The sequence below is a fragment of the Acipenser ruthenus genome, chromosome 12 (genome assembly GCF_902713425.1).
Source record: "Acipenser ruthenus chromosome 12, fAciRut3.2 maternal haplotype, whole genome shotgun sequence".
Classification (NCBI taxonomy): domain Eukaryota; kingdom Metazoa; phylum Chordata; class Actinopteri; order Acipenseriformes; family Acipenseridae; genus Acipenser; species Acipenser ruthenus.
In genome coordinates, this window is record NC_081200.1 from 37391491 (window position 1) to 37409601 (window position 18111).

At 36.3% G+C, this 18111-nt stretch overlaps 2 protein-coding genes across 5 annotated transcripts in view; one reads left to right on the forward strand and one right to left on the reverse strand.

Annotated features, from left to right (window-relative positions):
- Positions 1–3666, reverse strand: part of LOC117417312 (putative RNA polymerase II subunit B1 CTD phosphatase rpap2) — a 19504-nt gene extending 15838 nt beyond the window's left edge. Inside the window, exons 1-7 of the mRNA XM_034029366.3 lie at positions 3519–3666; positions 3281–3326; positions 2909–3023; positions 2676–2774; positions 2133–2198; positions 1771–1859; positions 1045–1080 (exon numbers count right to left, since the gene is read on the reverse strand). Coding sequence (XP_033885257.3) covers positions 1045–1080; positions 1771–1859; positions 2133–2198; positions 2676–2774; positions 2909–3023; positions 3281–3326; positions 3519–3651 — 584 coding nt within the window. The 5' untranslated portion in view covers positions 3652–3666. The remainder of the gene's footprint in view (positions 1–1044; positions 1081–1770; positions 1860–2132; positions 2199–2675; positions 2775–2908; positions 3024–3280; positions 3327–3518) is intronic.
- LOC117416887 (glomulin-like) lies at positions 3555–17036 on the forward strand. 4 transcript variants are annotated; one of them, XM_059035047.1, is made up of 19 exons: positions 3555–3641; positions 4414–4498; positions 4960–5085; positions 5565–5678; positions 6791–6899; positions 7918–8164; positions 8386–8488; positions 8638–8819; positions 9450–9503; positions 9812–9842; positions 10716–10805; positions 12378–12419; positions 12525–12598; positions 12694–12778; positions 13383–13492; positions 13852–13915; positions 14622–14751; positions 15237–15319; positions 15489–17036. In XM_059035047.1, exons 2-19 carry the CDS (start codon positions 4460–4462, stop codon positions 15576–15578), a joined length of 1773 nt encoding a protein of 590 aa, XP_058891030.1. In that variant the 5' UTR covers positions 3555–3641; positions 4414–4459; the 3' UTR covers positions 15579–17036. The 4 variants fall into 4 exon arrangements, with proteins under 4 accessions (XP_058891030.1, XP_058891032.1, XP_058891029.1 ...); XM_059035049.1 differs by lacking the exon at positions 3555–3641 and adding an exon at positions 3651–3673; XM_059035046.1 differs by lacking the exon at positions 3555–3641 and adding an exon at positions 3716–3828.
- Positions 17037–18111: the final 1075 nt, after the last annotated feature.

Sequence of the window (18111 nt, forward strand, 5' to 3'; positions counted from 1 at the left end):
ACCCAACCCAACCCAACCCAACCCATGAGACTGGGAGCAGTTCATCTGGAGTCCCTGTGGAAGTGGTAAGAGAAACTAATTAATTTTATAATGTAAACCTGACCTTCAAATTAATGACTACAGTTTGAACGCCAGGTGACCCGAACACACGTCAGCACTGCTGTCGGAAGGGGGAGGAGGCACTTTGACAGGGTACTACTGAAACATCCGCACATTCATTCTGGTTTGTTGACAATCATTCAGTGGTCAATGGCATTTTATTTTGTAAGAATTAAGTATAATTATACAGCTAATATTTCTGTAAGGTGCCAAATTACATTTAATATGAAATGATTACACATTATACAACTTTTATTTCAAGGTCCAAAACTGAGGGCAACAGAGCTGTTGCATGACATCTAAGCCAATACTCCTTTTTAGTGAATTACAGGAACTGTTAAAAAAAGAAATCACCAGTCACCAATTAAACGACAACACGCACGAATATGATGCAATTGATATTGCTGATGTATTTGCTTTGTGCCCTTTGTCCAGGGCTATCATCACAGAGCAATAGACATGCAGACACCGAGCAGCTGCACAGTAAATCCAACACTGCAAACACGTTTACCTTCCCATTTACATGACAAATCAGTACTGTTCTGGTGATCTGTTATAAAAGGCATAATCTGGCCTCTTTAGAGGGGGCCGATACAGGAAATCAATGATTGCTCAGGTCTAATATTACATGGAGCTAGCAACAGCTCCGAGTCACCTTTTTATAACTCCATGGCACAACACTTAGAAGGAATTCAATAGGGTGCAACCTAGTTCTGTAGGTAACAGTAGCTGTGGAAACATGTTTGGTAAACACTATCTCCATTAACAACATTTCATAGTAAACAGGAGTGTGTTCCAATGCCTTCCACTCCTTACCATTCAATTAAAGGTCTTCTATTTTTGTTGTGCCATTTTACCAACCTGCCTGAATATGTCTTATCACCCAGGTATCTACCATCTAGATTATTAATGTGGTAGATCAATGAAATGCATGAATAGAAATACCTTTGTCCTTGCTTCAATAATTTAACATCTGGAGGTCTAAAAAGAGAACAAAAGAAACTCAGTGTAGTTTGTCATTTTACATGATCTCCATGAGCTAATGCTTAGTGTACACATTGACACAAAAGAAAAAAAAAAAAGATAAAATAAGACTGCACTACCTCTTATATAACTACGGGTTCTGATTTTCAGAACACACTTTCGGAACTCATTTTCAATTACTGGTATTATCAGCTCAAAGTGACCACGCTAATCATCCGATGTCATGTTTTAACTCCCATTAATTGTGACTCTCTTTAGTTGGTAGTTATTTTCTTTTTTTCTGTCTGTTGTTGGCTTTTAAAGACAAAGCCACAGCACTGTGCTCTCCCACAACAGAGGGAAGACTGAATCAAAATCATTTCAATGACACTAGAGGGCACTGCTACACACTAACTAAAATTAACTTGACTACTGAGTTTTCATTAAATAAATACAGTTTTATATTCATTCAACTGTAATAGACAGTTATGAAATTCACATAAAACTGAATTTCATTAATAAAAACTTTAGACAACATTCCAAAAATAACTAATGAGTTAGGTTTTTTTTTTTGTTTGAATTTGCATTATGGATCCAAGATGAAATTTAGCTGAAAAGAGCTTTTTTTTTCTTGTTTAAGTCATTATGCATATTATATTATTGACAAGTCTTGGGTTAACATGTGTTTTCTTCAAGGACGAAATATACCTTTCACCCTCTCGCATCCACACAGGGCTGTCGGGAATCTGGGCTTCAAAGTGTTTTGATGCTTTGTAACAAAAGTTACTGCAGAAACACTGCAAGATTGAAAAAAAAAAAAAAAAAACGATGTCATCTATAATGCAAAACATAACCACCTCTGTCCTTCATAAACAGTTTTTATAGTATTGCTCAGAACTGCAGGCCCATTCATTGATTTGTACAGTTATTAAAACTCACTAAACGCAATTCAGGACTAAATTGAGGATTACAAAATGTAATTAATAATTAATATAAAACATTTTAAAAAATTGACAAAAGCATGATCGACTGCACCAGAAACAGAATCCAATGAAAATAAATCCACATACCTTCCTTTCTGTAATATCATACACTTTATTGGTTTTGATTGAGATTTTGTACTGCTGCTTAGGAACCTAAATAGAAAACAGATAATGAGAGATCAATGTAACTGAGACTCCTTCATGTTTTGAAGTACAACACATGCTGGTACAGGGTTAGAAAGTTCTGGTTTTGGAGAATGATGTTGCTTCTGCATGTGGAGAATGCTTCTCCTCCAAACACATCTAGCACTGTGGTCATGTTAGTACATTGGGCCTTGTTGTTTTACCAAGAGCAATGTGCCAGTATTTACAGACTACTCCACATATAATACAGTTGAATTTGCAATATTCAACACCACATTTAGTGTTGTTAGAGTGGGGCTTAGATAACACTTAACACAGAAAAGGTACACCGACTGGTCCCTACCATTTTTCATTGCTAGCGATTCAGGACTGAACTGGGTATCTAGCTGTAAACCCAGGGCAGAGATGGAATGCAATAAGTGAACGCTGTGCAATGATGTCCGTGTTTCCTTGTATAATGAGACTACAAACACAGAGTGGCCTTACATTGACAAGTTTGTTTTGACAAACAGGATAGCCGCACATCCTGAGGATAAAACGCTCCTCCACTGTGTCCTTGTAGTTCGCGGGAGAGATGAACTTTGCCTGAAATGGTAAAATGGTGTTCGATTAAGCACTTGATACACTTGTATCGGTCCTAATGCATTATCAGTGTTTAGGTACATTAGGATAGTGTATAAAACAACATTAATTATAAAAGATGTACTGTAAATGCATACACAGTCAACCAAAAACTCTTCTGCAATGTTATCCGCCAGGAGTCGCTCCACAATCTGCCATCCTCTCTGCTGTTCTTCATACTTCTTCCTATAAGCTTCCTTCAGAGCTTCTTTCCTGAAATTATATGAAGATCCCATTAGTTAAAAACTCACTGAGAGATTTCAGTTATCTTGACTTGAGCCGACTGCTTATCTACATTATAAGTGTGGTTCTTGACAAACTAAAGTAAGCGTTACCTAACGGACAGTTAAACACTTATTCATGCTTTGCTGGTCCACTAAACTGTGTTACTGCGTGTCAATTCATGCACTTGTTAATAAATACCACATTCAATGGGTCTCTGGCTTTCAAAAACTATGGGGTGCAGTTACCGTTTAGCTGCCTCTTCAATTGTCACGGTTTTCACTGGCTTTCCTCCTGTGCAAAGAGAATTACACAATTAGAAACATTCTTAACTATACTGCATGTTACCTACTTAAACACAACAGACAGCTTGATGAATGACCAACAACTGATCAAGATTCAATTTCACTTTACTCTGATCTTTAATGCGTTACTGGTCAATTTTATAAATAGTATAAAAACTCTGAAAACTTTAAATATCCTAACCTCGCCTGCCAGATTTTGGAGATCGGCCGCTGCGTTTCTGAATCTCCGCCATGCTTGTTGTTTCTGCTCGTAACCTTTTACCCGTGACGTTTCTGTTTACGTCAAACAGAGGGCCAGGAAACGGTGAGTGCATATCCTAAATAGACACGCTTGAGGTTGGCGAGTTTTAACTATGAAAATCAAATCAAAGTATTAATTTAACGTTTTGTTCACAAGCCTATTTTGATGAATATTTAGGCAGTGTTGTCGGAATTGTAAGTCAGTAAAACTTTGAACGACAAGGGAAGTGTCTATTATTTGTATTCAAATGGTGACTCATTTTTTAAATCTCTATAAGACTATGATATAGCAATTTGCTACTGCTGTAATTCTCTTCTCTTCGTGTTCACCCCCAGTGATATCAACATAATTATACTGAAGTTGAGCAATGATTCTCGCTGAATGCGTTTTACGTGCTTATTTCTCACTCTGTTGGTTGTTTGTAATATGGTGTGTTTTCTTACTCTTTTTCTCATTATTTATTAACATTTTTTAAAAACAAATATTGCAGTAGTATAACAAAACAAAAACCGCCCTTCTAGTTAGGGAAAATAGCATAGCATAGCATATTTTAAGACAAATCTGTAGAAAGTACGCAGCGCCTGTCAAGCAAATCCTATAATACCAGTTTATTAAGAGGTTTAGGAACAGCCGACAATAAACTGACCTTTCTAGGAGCTGCTTTGTACAACTTAATCTAGACTAAAAAAAAAAAACAAAACTATAATATTACAAAACTGAAAAAAAACACACAAAAGGTAGGGTTCAAAGAAGATTATCATGTTTAATATAGCTACATGAATGGGAGAGAGGAATTGCAACTGAAAAAAAAAAAACACCTTTTTTTATTTTTCAGCTCTACAGGTGTTATGTCCACGGAAAGCTCTTGAAAGCGAGTAAAAATGGCTTTACATCAACTTCACGACGTGATACGGAGATGTGTAGGTTAACCTCAATGAAGAAATTGATTTTTTGAAGTAGACAAACAGTGAATATAATAATTAGCTAGTACAATTAAATACAAAAATCAGCACAACAATGTAATTGTAGCTCTGGTCTGTAGTTGAATTATCAGAGGTCCCTGATGGATGTCTTTTTATTTATTTTATTTTTTTTTGTCATGCCTAGCCTAACAAATCCAAATCTGTTGACAGATTCCTTTGGGCTACCTGGCTGGCATAAATGTAGCGTTTCACAGCTGGTATCACAGACCCGGATTTGCACTCATCTTGGACTATCTAACGTTTCTTAAAGCAGTCCAAAACTAGTGCTTATCTGTAAAACCAGCCGTTGGCGTGCTATGGAGATGAATAGGGATTCTAATTCATTATTGCATGTGATTGTAGATTTAAACAAATGCGATTTTCCTGCTTTTTCTTTTCATTATATTTATTATTTGTAGCAAGCGATTCCGGATGATGGCTTTAAAGCGGAAGACTACGACCAGTTCCAGATGGCAGGCCGGTCCTGCCTGGAGGAAGGGAAGACAGCTGAGGTGCTGGACATCGTAACCGATGAGAAGAACAAGGTCTTTCACACGCTATCTATCAGACTGTCTGTCTGTCTGTCTGTCATCACCCCACACATTTCTGTTAGTGCCACGCCTCCCATTGCAATGCATTAAGCAAGACCAGTGCCCAAACACTGAGGCCAGAGCTGCGCTGGGAAATGTGTAGATTGTGTTGGGGGAGATGCAGTTCAGTTTTTTCCCTTTGTAAGTACAGTACAGTACTGCTACTGAGGTTCTTCTGATGGCAACTTTTGAGGACATTCCACATGCAGTCCTCAATTTATCTTGTCTAGCGAGGTTATGAAAACCGTCTTCTATAACAGTGCGTGTGTTAACTTTACTGTATCAATTGAATAGTCATATGCATCTGGTTTCAAAGACCTGGATTAGCTTGAACTACCATACCTAAGGTAAGGCTACATAAGGTAGACCTACTGGGATAGTTCCTCTGTACCTCTGGCACTGACACCAGTCATTAATACTGAGCCCTCTTGCAGGAGATTGTGAAGAGTATGGGCTGGAACCTGCTGGGCCCGCTTGTGAAAATTGTTCTAAAGAAGGAAGCAGAGAGTCTCCAGCATTGCCTGACCACACTGAAACATGTATTAGAAGTGAGTTGAACTGCGGGACAGATGCTTTTGCAATTCTCTTGTATTTCATGTTGTAATTTTGCTATTGGTACAGTTGTGTATTTTATTGATACGTAAGAAGGTTTGTGATATTCTCTTCTTACCCTCCTGGTTGTCATTAGCCCATTGTGTTTTTTTTTGTCTAAATCACATTTATAAACAATACATTATATCACAAGTTATATGCATCCCACTGGGGTATAAGTACACACCAAATGATGTTGACAAGTTAGTTCAATTTCCAAATCAGTGTTTAAATGTTTTCTTTCTTTTTTTTGTATACTGAGCATCAAAAGAAAATTCACAAGATGTGATTGAAAAATGACAAATTCTGTTTTAGAGCAGGTGCTGATTAACAGTTGACATCACGAAGATGCTGCAAAATCATCTGTCCATCTTGGGCAGGTGTTGTTACTCTTGGTCTCCCAGTTCGTGGCCTGTCATTGACAGAGTGTATCTGGTTATATCGTCTTGCAGGGTTTGAAATTGCTGGCTGTGAACACGCAAGACGGCGAGCCACAGTACACTTCCCTAGTCCAGCCTTAACGTGCCGATTGCACGAAGGCGCTGCTCTCTTGACAGACGTGGCATGTTGTTTTTTTTTTGTGATTTTCTTTATTGCTTTTATTCAAGCTTGCAATTCAACAGCTGAAATCACTCCATATCCAGTGTACAATCAACTGTCTCACTAATTAGGTGATTAAGTGCATATGCTTCAGTCATGGTCAAGGTTGAATGATCGAGTGATTAAAAAGAAACCAAAAACATTTAGTCAATGTCCATCATTTATTTACTTTTTTTTTTTTTTTCAAAAAGTAAATGTTATAAGATGCTCGGTATATGTACTGCATAGCTGGTCTAAAACTGTTTTCTTAATTGCTTTACAAACCCTGAAAACTGAAGTGTTGGAATTGTTGTAGATCCCCACCCCTTTCCGGTTAATGGAAGAATAGGCAATTCAGACTTTCTGACTTGACGCTTGCTATAAATGAAAGTCGCTAGTGGCTTTCTGCTTTTACTTCTAGGAAAGCAGATGGTGAGCGCTTTATTTATTTATTTATTTATTTATTTATTTATTTATTTATTTATTTTAGGTTTGTAGTCCTAAAGAGCTTCTGGTGGGCCTACTTGAGCAGATTGAAGATGCTGATGTGGATAACATAGCAGAAACCATCATACTGCTTTTGCAACCCCTACAGACAGGTAACCTCACAGTACAAGTAACCTCTAAGCACATACCTATTATACTGTACTTTGTGTGCGGACTGGTAAAGTTTGGAATGGACTTTGTATTGCATGTCATTCTAGTGTAATTAGTTTACTCAATTTTAACTACTATATTTTATTTATTTATTTTTTTTACTAGTTTGCTACTGCAGGATTATTTTATTTACTGTTTAAAAATACTTTTTCGGAACTCTGCTATGCCATAAAAGGTAATTCAAATACTTGGTGCTTAGCAGAACTGTTCATCCACACAGTGTAGTTGTAAGGGGTTAGTTCTTTTAATGTTTTAAAACTAAGGGACTGGCAAAAATCTAATCACACTAGTCAGCGCCACTTTATCGGGACACCTGGGGAGAAGTAAAACTATCCTGAATAAGTGGCTGTCCCAATTAAATGATAATTCTGTTTATTCTTAAACAGAATTAGTCCCTGTTTTTTTGTTTCTCCATGAAATGAAAACGAGTGAAATCTCATCTTTTCACAAGGCGAGGCCACTGCGATGTTGACATACCTGTCTTGCTCTGAAAAGCGATCTCTGTTCATTTGAAAATACTGTATCCCAATTAAACTAAGTGGCGTCCCAATTAAATGACATAAATACCATTGGGAAGAACCATCTCCCAGAGTTGTATCCCATATAAGCAGAAATCCTGATTATCAGTATCCCGATTAGGCGGTGCAGACTGTATTACATTTCTGTTTTTTCATCCTCATGGTGGTGGATGATAATATGTCATAACATTGCATTGTCATTAGGATGCATTTCAACAGAACCCTTGCTGTGTGGCAGAGAGATGCAAATGAAAAACAGTATTAAAGGGTAATAAATATCCAAGGCTTGCATTATCATTTTATCATAGTGAAAAAAAATTAAAAAATAATCTACGTGCAAATAAGGGAGTTGCAAGAAAATGATGCTTTTGAGATGTTAAAATGATTTTATTGAAGCCTTGGTTCTTGGTTTCCTTTGTCAACACTGTTGCTGTCATTGCAGCTCTTCTAAAACTGGGCAAGAAGAAGGCCTCTTCACTGGGCATGTCTTTGTCAACAGTTCTGAATCAGATCTCCCAGCTCCCAGTACCATACACCAAAGAACAAGAAGAGGAAGATGTCTATGGTCTTTGCCAGTGTTGCGCTGCCCTGATTGAGTTTGTCAAGCCGTTCGTGGATGAAGTTGATCGAGGTCGAGAGACTAAGGCAATCGTTGCCGAGAATGAGCAAAGAATTGAGCTGCTAAAATTGTAAGTATCTTCCCAGCACCCCTACTGTGAGCCACTGAGGACCCTCTGTATTACCTTAGTTTTGAGGTGACTCAGAATGAAATGTTATCCCAGTTCTGTAACCATTTGAAGTCGGAAATAACCCATTTTTTCTGATTAGGTGTTTCATTCCCTTTTTGGATATACTATATGCTGCCAGTGGTTTCTCTGGATTGTCATTCTCATGTTTTATGCTTTTCTAGCTGTATGAAGAGCTTGGGCAACCCTGTGCTCCAATCACAGCTTGACAAGATCCCTGATTCTGCAGAGGACCCCCCTTTGAGACACTTTGCTGCCGAAATCCTAGTGAGTAGATTAATTTGCTTCAGTGCATTAAAAGGGCTGTTAAAACATGACAATACCCTCCAGGGATGGAAATAATATCTTTACTTCAATCATACACAGTAGTTTTTGTTGATGCTACAGTGCAGTGATTTCTTCCCCCTCTAAACTAGGTAATTCTGTCTTGCATTGGGGAGTCCTTCCCTGCACTACTCCTTCATCACCTAGTAAAAAAGAAGGCAGAGCCAGGCTTTCTTGAAGAAGATGTGAAGTACCCCATGGAGTCTCTGGCCTGTCTGTCCTATTTGTTGTTTGTTCAGCACATTGGCATTGAAAGATTCCCTACAGTCTTTAGGTAAGAGCATACCCTATGAAAAGCTGTGAATGTACTGTGCTCCCTCGTTATTTCACAATTCAGTAATTCATGGTTTTGCCATTCTGGCAGTACGTTTTACATGTGTAAAGACTCTTCATTAATTAACTGACCTTGATATTTCACAGTTTGTTTATGTGTAAAGTCAGATAGCATAATAACAGGGGAGATTATAAAATCAGGTGGCCTCTTTAAAACGCTGCAGTGTAAAAACATTCCTTACCAGCTGAAAGAACACCATCCCTGTGAAAACACTGCATACTTCTGTTTTTAAGGTCTTGTTATATTTCATCTCAACAATACTAAGCAATCAATGCAATCTCACCTAAAGGGATCCGCTAAAGGAGCTTTTATGAACAATAGACTACATAATTACACTGTATATCTGACCAAAACATTTCAGTGTGTACCAAAAGAGCCAAGTATTAGTGTATTTTTAATAGAAGTAACCAATGTGATATTTTACGTAGGTTGTATATATATTTGTTTGTGATTTTTTTTTTTTATTGAAAACATCAAATTATTTGAAAGGATAAGAGGATTTTTTTTCTCCCTCTGTTTAGATTTATAATTAAATTGCAAATCTAACTGGATCTTCCTTGTTTGTTTCAGCCCTGTGTTTATTCTTCAGTTTAATATGCAGTACATTGAAGTCCTGTTGAAAAGGTATCTGTACTTTTGTTATGTAGATTGGTACAAATCCATGGATTTTCATTGATTTGATAGATGTTGCAATCCCTTTTTGATCATACATTAAAATATGTCTTCTCTCAAAGCACAGCTATTTCACCAGTGTAACAATTAACCTGTCACCCTGCAACACTCTGCCCCTAGTGGTTGTAAGAAATATATCAGTAATAAATACCACTAGAAGAAATTTACCAAGTTGCAAGCATTATCCTATGTTGGAGAAAGGGATAATTTTGTGGGGAACAAAAGTGACCGTGTCAAACAAATTGTTTTCCTTCTGACAGGTCAGAAGAATCGATGTTATCCAAGGGTCTGGTAAGCTAATCATTTACATGTCAGTGTCATATGTTCATCATACAGTACAACGTCGCATATCCTACCCCCTGTGGACTGGGTTATAGGCGGATATGTGAAAGTCAGATTTGTGAACATCTATAGAAAATGACATTTACACATCCATAATTAGGTTAGTGAACAAAAACAACACTCAAACTGCTTTAAATACGGGGAAATTCTTTGCTTTAAAAGTAAGTACATGTAAACGAGATTAATTAGGCTGCAATACACAGTGTTGCTATGCAGTTTACTAGAAGCCATCTCCACGCAAAGCTTTAAAAAAAAAATTACAAAACAAACGGTAAATGTACAGTAACCTGCGACTGATGGCTTCCTTCTTAACTCTAGAAGTCGCTGCCTCCCTGGTTCTGCTTTCTTAATATCTCTGTCACGGTACTTTGCGCTCTTTCTTGATGTTGCCAACAGCTGATAAGAAGCTTGGTTTAAATATTGCTTCGGCTGTTTTAAACAAACGGCTGGTAAGCATTGCGTTTATGAAGCTTGCTTTATTGAATTCAAATGCATTTAAAAGCTACAACACCACGCTGCCGATATCTACAAACGTGCGCTCCATCATATCAACACATTGCACAAAAAAAGAGTAAAACACAAAGCCTTCACAACTGGTGTATTGAAACGTCACTGCTACACGCAGCTGACTGACACACGCACACAGCCCGCCTCTCTTAAAGGGGAACGCACCAAAAGGCTGATTGATATAACGCTTTCTTTCTGTTTCCATCGCGGACACTGCACTTGTTGCGAATACCATTACTCTTGTAGCCTAATTTTAATATTTATTTATTTATTTAGTAGAAGTATTTTTAAATCGTGTCTTTTTTTCTGTCATAGGAATTGTATGAGAAAAGCCTGCAGAGGACAGAAGACAACAGCCTCCCGATGCAGCTTTTGGAAGTGAAGTGCTTTCTTAGTGTGCCGCAGGTACCTCTATTTTAAAGTCCTACAGTGCTTTCAGTTTTGTAGCAAAATATGATTCCAGGGTGATTTATTTTTTTATTTTTAACTACCTTATTCCACTGTTTATCCTTTTGTGCACTCTTTTGTAATTGGATACCAAACCTGGCTGTAGCTCTCCAGTGTGTTTAGATATTTCCAGATGCAGGGACACAGTTGTGTTTTTATTGTACCGGTAAACACATTTCAACAAGGGTTTAACCCTTAAAAGGTCACATGGGCATTATGCATAAGGAAAAATGTTTTAATTGTATTTATTGTACATACAGATCACAAATGAACATATTTCATGTTTTTTGTGAACACATATTAATTTTTACAAAAGTTATTAATTGTGTCCTTCAGTGCACATTGCCCTAAAACGCATTCCAGCTTTTCATATGTTAAAAAAAAGATCTTTAAATAAGAAATGTAAAATAAACATTACATTTTTTTTGCTTTTAGAACTCCTATTTAGCTTTAATGAAACAAACAAAGCCATACTAAGTCAAAATCCTGCTTTTTTCACAAGTTTTTTTTTTTTTTTTTTTTTTACTTTACTTTAGATATCGGTCTGTTTTTATTATTTACATCATCAACACTTTCAATTTGTAATGCAAAATGCATCAATATAATGCATCATGTCTTTTACATGCGGTGTATCCCTGGAGATATGTACAATTAAACTTTATGTAAACTAAATAAATAAGCATATTTTTTTATTGGCTTTAATATGACCCTGTCTACTGATTGCTTAAAAATAGAATCTGAAATTTATTGCACTTTTATCATGTGAAAAAATATGTAAAAAAATGTACTTTCCCCTCTGCTGTCCGCACATGGACTGGAAGCAGCCATGATATTTGTCAATCAGGCCTGATGAGTAGATAACTGAGAAGCAGATGCTAGAGATTTTGCATGGTTACTAAATGGAATGTATCTTGTGGGATCCAATGCCCAGTTTCTGTTCAAACAAAGACATATGACTCAGAGAGTGTACTAAGGAGGGTGTATCCTGTGGTGCACGGGTATCGATAACAGCCTTCATAAATATGCAATAGCTGTTTTTTTTGGGGCTCTTCAGCTTTAATACTTGCAGTATTCAAATGAAGAACTGAGGTAAAAACAAAGATACTACTAAAGCACATGACTAATGGATTTGATACAGTTTACCGCTATTCATTATCACTGTGTTTAGTTACCTCGCACACACAGCATTCATCCGTCTCTGAACAGGTGGGCTGCTTGTGGCAGGAGTTGCACTCCTCAAAACCTTAATTTACATTGCATTTTAAGGACACAACAGAACATAACTTTGCAACAAACATACTAATCCATACTTATTTGTGTTTCAACAAGATATTCACAGTTGTTCATCAAACTATGATTAATCTGTTGATGCCTTGTAAGAATATAATTTTCCATGGAGAATAAAGATCAGCTAAGCCCATACTGCCCATTGAAAATAGTTCATGTTTGGAAAGGTTTTGGACTGTGTATATAAAAAGGATAACTTTTCAACAAGTGATTGTTAAATATTCATTCCCTTTTTCATTGTAGGACTTGGTGACAGTGATGACGCTATGTCCTATACAGCATTTGGTATGTGTAACATTGTAATACCTGTGAAAACAAACTTGCAAATTACAAGGCTAGCTTGGTCTATGTTGAAACAGTATTAGAAGTATGTTTAATTTTCTGTTCCAGAGAACAGAGGCACTTGCGGTCTTTCAGCTCTACATGGATAAATTTGACACGGAAGGAAAGCATAAATTGTTCGGGTAAGTATCCTAGTTTGAGAAGGTAGCTTGAAGGCCACGTTTTCATTTTGTTTAATTAACCAGAAATATATATATATTTTTATTTTGTGTCAAAGGTGCCTTTTAAAGATCAGTCAACATGCAGGAGTACAAGGCTACATTATAACAAACATCAAAAATCAGATAGATTTTTCCTTGAAGGTAAGATGATTGTGTAATACTATTTGTACTTGCATTACTTACATATTATGATATTTAAATTATCACAAACTACAAATGGCATGCTTTGGACATTTTGTGATACTGTATACAATGCTCCCTCGTTATAAGACTCTCGATTTATAATGCGCCTCGGATATAACTCTCCTACATCATGTCCCCCAATTCCCTATACTTGTGATTCGTGCAATATTTCTACAGTAAATACAGTACCGGTGTTCAAACTTCTCAGTCTAACTTCCGTTTCTGTCCCTCCCTTTTGATACAGTATCTGAACTGAAGAAAAGCTGCGCTGGCACTTTATAACACAGACATGTTATTCAGCATTTGTTTTATAACTAAATAAATATTAGGCCTATTACGTGGTTATCTTTCCTAATCTATTTACTTTTTTGCGCAAGAGGAGCTGCAGCTTTCTCCTGGAGACGAGACACTTCAGCCCCGCCCCGGCAGCCGAACCTGGGGCGAGCCCATTCCCTCTTCCGACCCGCTCTCCTTCTCCCACTTATCTTAAAGCAAACAATATTGATGTGTTTCAAAAGTTGTTTTTTTTTAATGTAATGTTTTTTTGTTTTCCTTCCATCAGCCAGGTAACAGTAATGTTTGGTTCTCAGGACCACAGCTGCTTCCTCTTCTACATCTCGTCCTGTCTCTGCCCGAAGGACCCGAAACAGACCTACTGCAGAACTTCGACAGGTGAGGTTCCCCAGACAGAGATGACATACTGACACAGCGGTCGTCTTAATATGGTCATATGATATTTACTTTTACAGTAGATACATATATTCTGTTACTTGTCAAAAATGATCCGTATGAAATTCTGGTTTTGTTTTCACCAGTTTACAGTACTGTAGAATCTGCTATGTATTGTTTTGTAATTCATTCTTAGTTGCTGTGTTTAGATTTGTCACTATTTAGACCATTTGAATACACCCCATAGACTGCAATCTAAATTCCATGTGTGTGTGATTGAGAATGAACAGTTTATTGTTATTTTCTGACTTTTTTTTTTTTTTTTTCCCCCCTCACCCATCCCCCCCCCCCCCCGCCCGTAGGATTATGGGGTCACTGAACCTTCTGAGGTACTTATTAATTCGGGACAAAGAATGGGATAACCATGTGAGTGGTGATGTTAATGAGTAGTCTTTTTAGAAAGAAGAATCACAATATTGTATTACCATATTGTGACTGTGAATTATCCTAACAGTTCATATTAAAAAAAACAAAACAAAAAAAAAACATTCTGATTCGTATATTTTAGAGCAAGTACAAAATAAGTAATAATGTACACATGCTTGTACTTTACCGGCGAATTGACAGTGGTGGATTGAAGGTAGTACTGAAGGTAGTACATGCACAAGTCCATTACTACTATTTGATTACAGTATCCGTATAGATTGTAACTTATTTGCCATTGTTATGTTTTTATATGCAGAGTGTGTTTAGCTGTACCTAAGTGTGTCACGGTCTCACCAATCGCTTTTGAACATATAGCAGTCAGCCAATCAGAGGGCATGATTTTCGCCACCTATGATCAAATTGAAAAATACTGTGTATTAACCACATCACCAAGATTGTAATTTACAGAGTGGTTGCTACAACGGCTCATTCCAGATACATCCTTAGTTTGTACAGCTTTTACACATACAGTGCATCTCAAAATGCACTTATATTAAGTAGTTTGAATCAGTTCCAAGTTCTGTTTTGGTGCTTACCAAATATATTATTTAATGTTGCAAACACTGTTCCACATTTATTCACACCTCAGATGCATTATGCTTTTGTAAATTAAAGTTATTTATCAAATGGCACTCATTCTTTTTAGACTGGAATATGGACAGAACTCTATAAGATTGAAGAGAACTTCTTGAAACTGTTACACACTGGACTGAAGATGTCAAAGGCACACTATGAAGCAGAGATCAAGAAGACGAAAGAAAACAACAGAAAAAGAGGTTAGAGAGAGACGCAAAGTTTGCTGACATTTTTGGTGGCTTTGTTATGTAGATGGCTGTCCCCTGGGGAAATAGGTTCAGAAAACTAAACTCATTCCACTTGTGAGATGTACTGGATTGGAACCCAGGTCTTCAGAACGTATAATGTTTATATACAGGACATGGTCAATTCTTTAAGAACCATATTAAATTAAACCAGTATTATCGCCTGGGTAGCCTGTAAGGTTTAAACAGTTATCAGGAATTGAAATGTAAAGAAAGAAGCAAAAGTGTATCAGTAGTGATACTGCCTCACTGGAATGCCCAGTATTGAGTAACACTGTATCACACACAAATAGCAAAGTTCTACACACCCATACAGCAATCCTTTGAAATTCAGCATATTCTTTGGGTGCGGCTTCTAAAAATGTCAATAGCTCCGTAGTATTGAAGTATTTGAAAATTATGAATTTGAGCATTCAGTTAAACCACTTTCCTTGTTGTAGGACCGAAAGAAAGTAAGGCTGTCTGCACACTTACAGTAGGTGGTGAGAAGCTGTCTAATGTGACTCCAGAGATGCACCTTCAAGTAAGTTATTACTTCCTCTGCAAAAATATTTAAAAAAATATTTTCAGTTTCTGTGCCTTTTAAGAAATGTGTAAGTATAAAAAATAATAATAATAATAAATAAAACTTATTCAAGCAGGAGAATGCTAAGATATGCCATAAATAACAATAATCTCTCTTGGCATTTTAGGTTCTACAGTCAGCTATGTTCACTTTTGATTTAATAGAAAGTGTCCTGGCCCGAATAGAAGAGATCATCGAGGTGAAAGTAAAACCCTAACCAGAAGAAAAGTGGGTCAAGTGGCACATTAGTGTCACGGCTTTTGTGTCTAGATATATTGGTTGTTTAAATAGTATCAAATCCTACACAATTCTATGGATTAGAACAGTAATAGAGTATGTCTGGTTTTCTACAATTCACAGCATGTTAAGAAAAAAAATAAGGAATTTGCTCTGATTTAGCAGCACTTAGCACTCCACTTTATTTTCATTTAATGTCAGATATGAAAGAGCAAAGTGTTCTAAATACATTTAAACATACTCTTAATACTGTAGCTATTGTTTTCAATAAAACACACTGCATTTCAAACTGTTGTCAAAAAGGTCTAAATTCTTAATAAATGTAAAATCAGCACAATGTCGCACAGTACTGACAACTGGCAGTAATACAATTGTTTATTTTTTTATCACAATGTTTGCTGTTTGAAATGTTACATTTGATTTTAAACAAGGGAAATAGAACTATATATATATATATATATATATATATATATATATATATATATATATATATATATATATAATTGTATATTCTGCAACCAATGTAGCCCCTGCAATCCTTATGAATCACTCTCGTCAATTATTGATTTGTTTCAGAAGATTTCATTCATAGCCTAACTGTAGGTTACGAAGCATTTCCCAAGCAGAACTTCGCTCAATGATTTGAGCTTTTGCCATTGTCATTCGATCCCGAACACTGTCTACATGAGGTTTACTTGTTGCCTGCAAGAGAATGGAAATTATATTGAGACATGTCAATACAAAACAATTACAATTGATGAAAGTTTCTTGTAGGGTATAAAAAATTTTGAAAAGATTTAAAAAAGCTACCTCGCTCAACTTTGCAATAGTCAGCATGCTGTTTATGATCTCGGGAGTGTTGTGGACAGGTATGATACGAAGATTACTTGTTAGAAATCTGCAAATATAAAGTATAGATTAACTGTGGTGCATTCCAATATTAGCCTTGACCGTGCTACCCTCCTATCAATCCTCCTAAATGCTACAAAAACTAGAAAAGAGGGTTCATGCCGGTCAACTTAGTACCTAAACTATATTTGTATGAATGGATTGTCCCACACGTAATAGTTAAGCAAATAACATCCCTTATGTATTTTCCTGTTGCAAGTAAACTTTGCTAGAGGGCTTATAAAAGGTTGTGGGTATCCAAAACTGTAATCATTAAATTAATAATAAAAAGATAGTAACCTCTGAAGAATATTCATATATAGTCCTGAAAACAGTCCTTAAAGTTTTGTGAAAATGATTCAAGGAGTGTAAAAGCAGTCTAGCTCTGGTTTAGTTTGATTTTGTCTCAAATTGAAATACATACTGAATATATATATATATATATATATATGTGTGTGTGTTTAACAAAAACATACCTCTGCTGAATTCTGAATAATATTCTGCATTCTTTTGGTCCATGAAGTGAAGCTAATAAAAGAAGAAAACTGTTTCTGTGAATCTCTATGAAATGTTTTATCTTTTCAAAAACACCAGTTTCTACTTGGTTTTCAGGGAACTCCTGTGTATCCACAATCAGAAATGCAATGCCTAGTTAAAAAAAAAAAAGATTATTGATCATGGGGATAACATTTTGTGACACTCATTTTAGTCTGTAAACTTTGAAAAAAGCTGGGATTCAAAGTTCAAAGCAATGTAAATATGTATCTGTATATATGGCTGTAAGAATCACTGACGTGAATTTGTTGTGGAAACCTCAACTTTTAATTTGGCTACAATGTTTCTATTATTTATATGTAATTTCGTTGCAAAATAATGCTGAAAAATAAATGGAAACGTCACTCTCACATTGTCTTTTGCTAATGGGGGATTGGTATGCCGTGTCATCTTCTCTAGCCAATCAGTGATCTTTCCCATTGCTTTGGTTAGCAAAATTCAAGAAGACTGGGCCGTGATGCAAGTACAGTACTTACTGTTAAATTTTGCAAACACTGTAGTGGCTGTTCAATTTTGTGAGTGAGCTTTTACTGTTGTGCAGGTACTGTATGTTATGCGTCATTATTGTTAGCTGCCACTCTTGTAATGAAACACAGCGTAAAATGTTTTATTTGAAATGGTGATAAAGAGGGAGTCTTAAGAAATTATGTTCTGGTTATCTATTTGTTTTTCTTCTTGTTTTGGAACAAATGAACAAAAATCCATCTTGAAAGCAAGTGTATATGTGTATGTGTGTGTGTGTGTGTATATATATATATATATATATATATATATATATATATGCAAACTGTTTATATGTATGACCGTGCCAAAACCGCAACTTCTTGATAATAAAATCACAATTTTGTTACAGCCTTATATATAGTAGTATTTAACCCGTGTCACTTGAGAAAAATGTTAACACACAGCAAGTGATCACATTTCTAATCCAGAGAAGGAAACACTTTATCAAATATTCTACTCTAACCGTTTGAAAAGTAAAGATATTGAAAATAACAGATTATTTCTATTTCACAGGTACACTATGGGCCAGCAAGCAATACTCTCCCTGGCAGACTTACCTGCGTCCA

Bases quoted from the DNA above. Each gene is read 5' to 3' on its own strand.
- LOC117416887 (XM_059035047.1), top strand. From the start codon at position 4,460: ATGGCTTTACATCAACTTCACGACGTGATACGGAGATGT. The intron at 6,900-7,917 runs GTAACCTCACAG...CTGTCATTGCAG, and splicing joins TTTGCAACCCCTACAGACAG to CTCTTCTAAAACTGGGCAAG. The intron at 8,489-8,637 runs GTGAGTAGATTA...CCTCTAAACTAG, and splicing joins ACTTTGCTGCCGAAATCCTA to GTAATTCTGTCTTGCATTGG.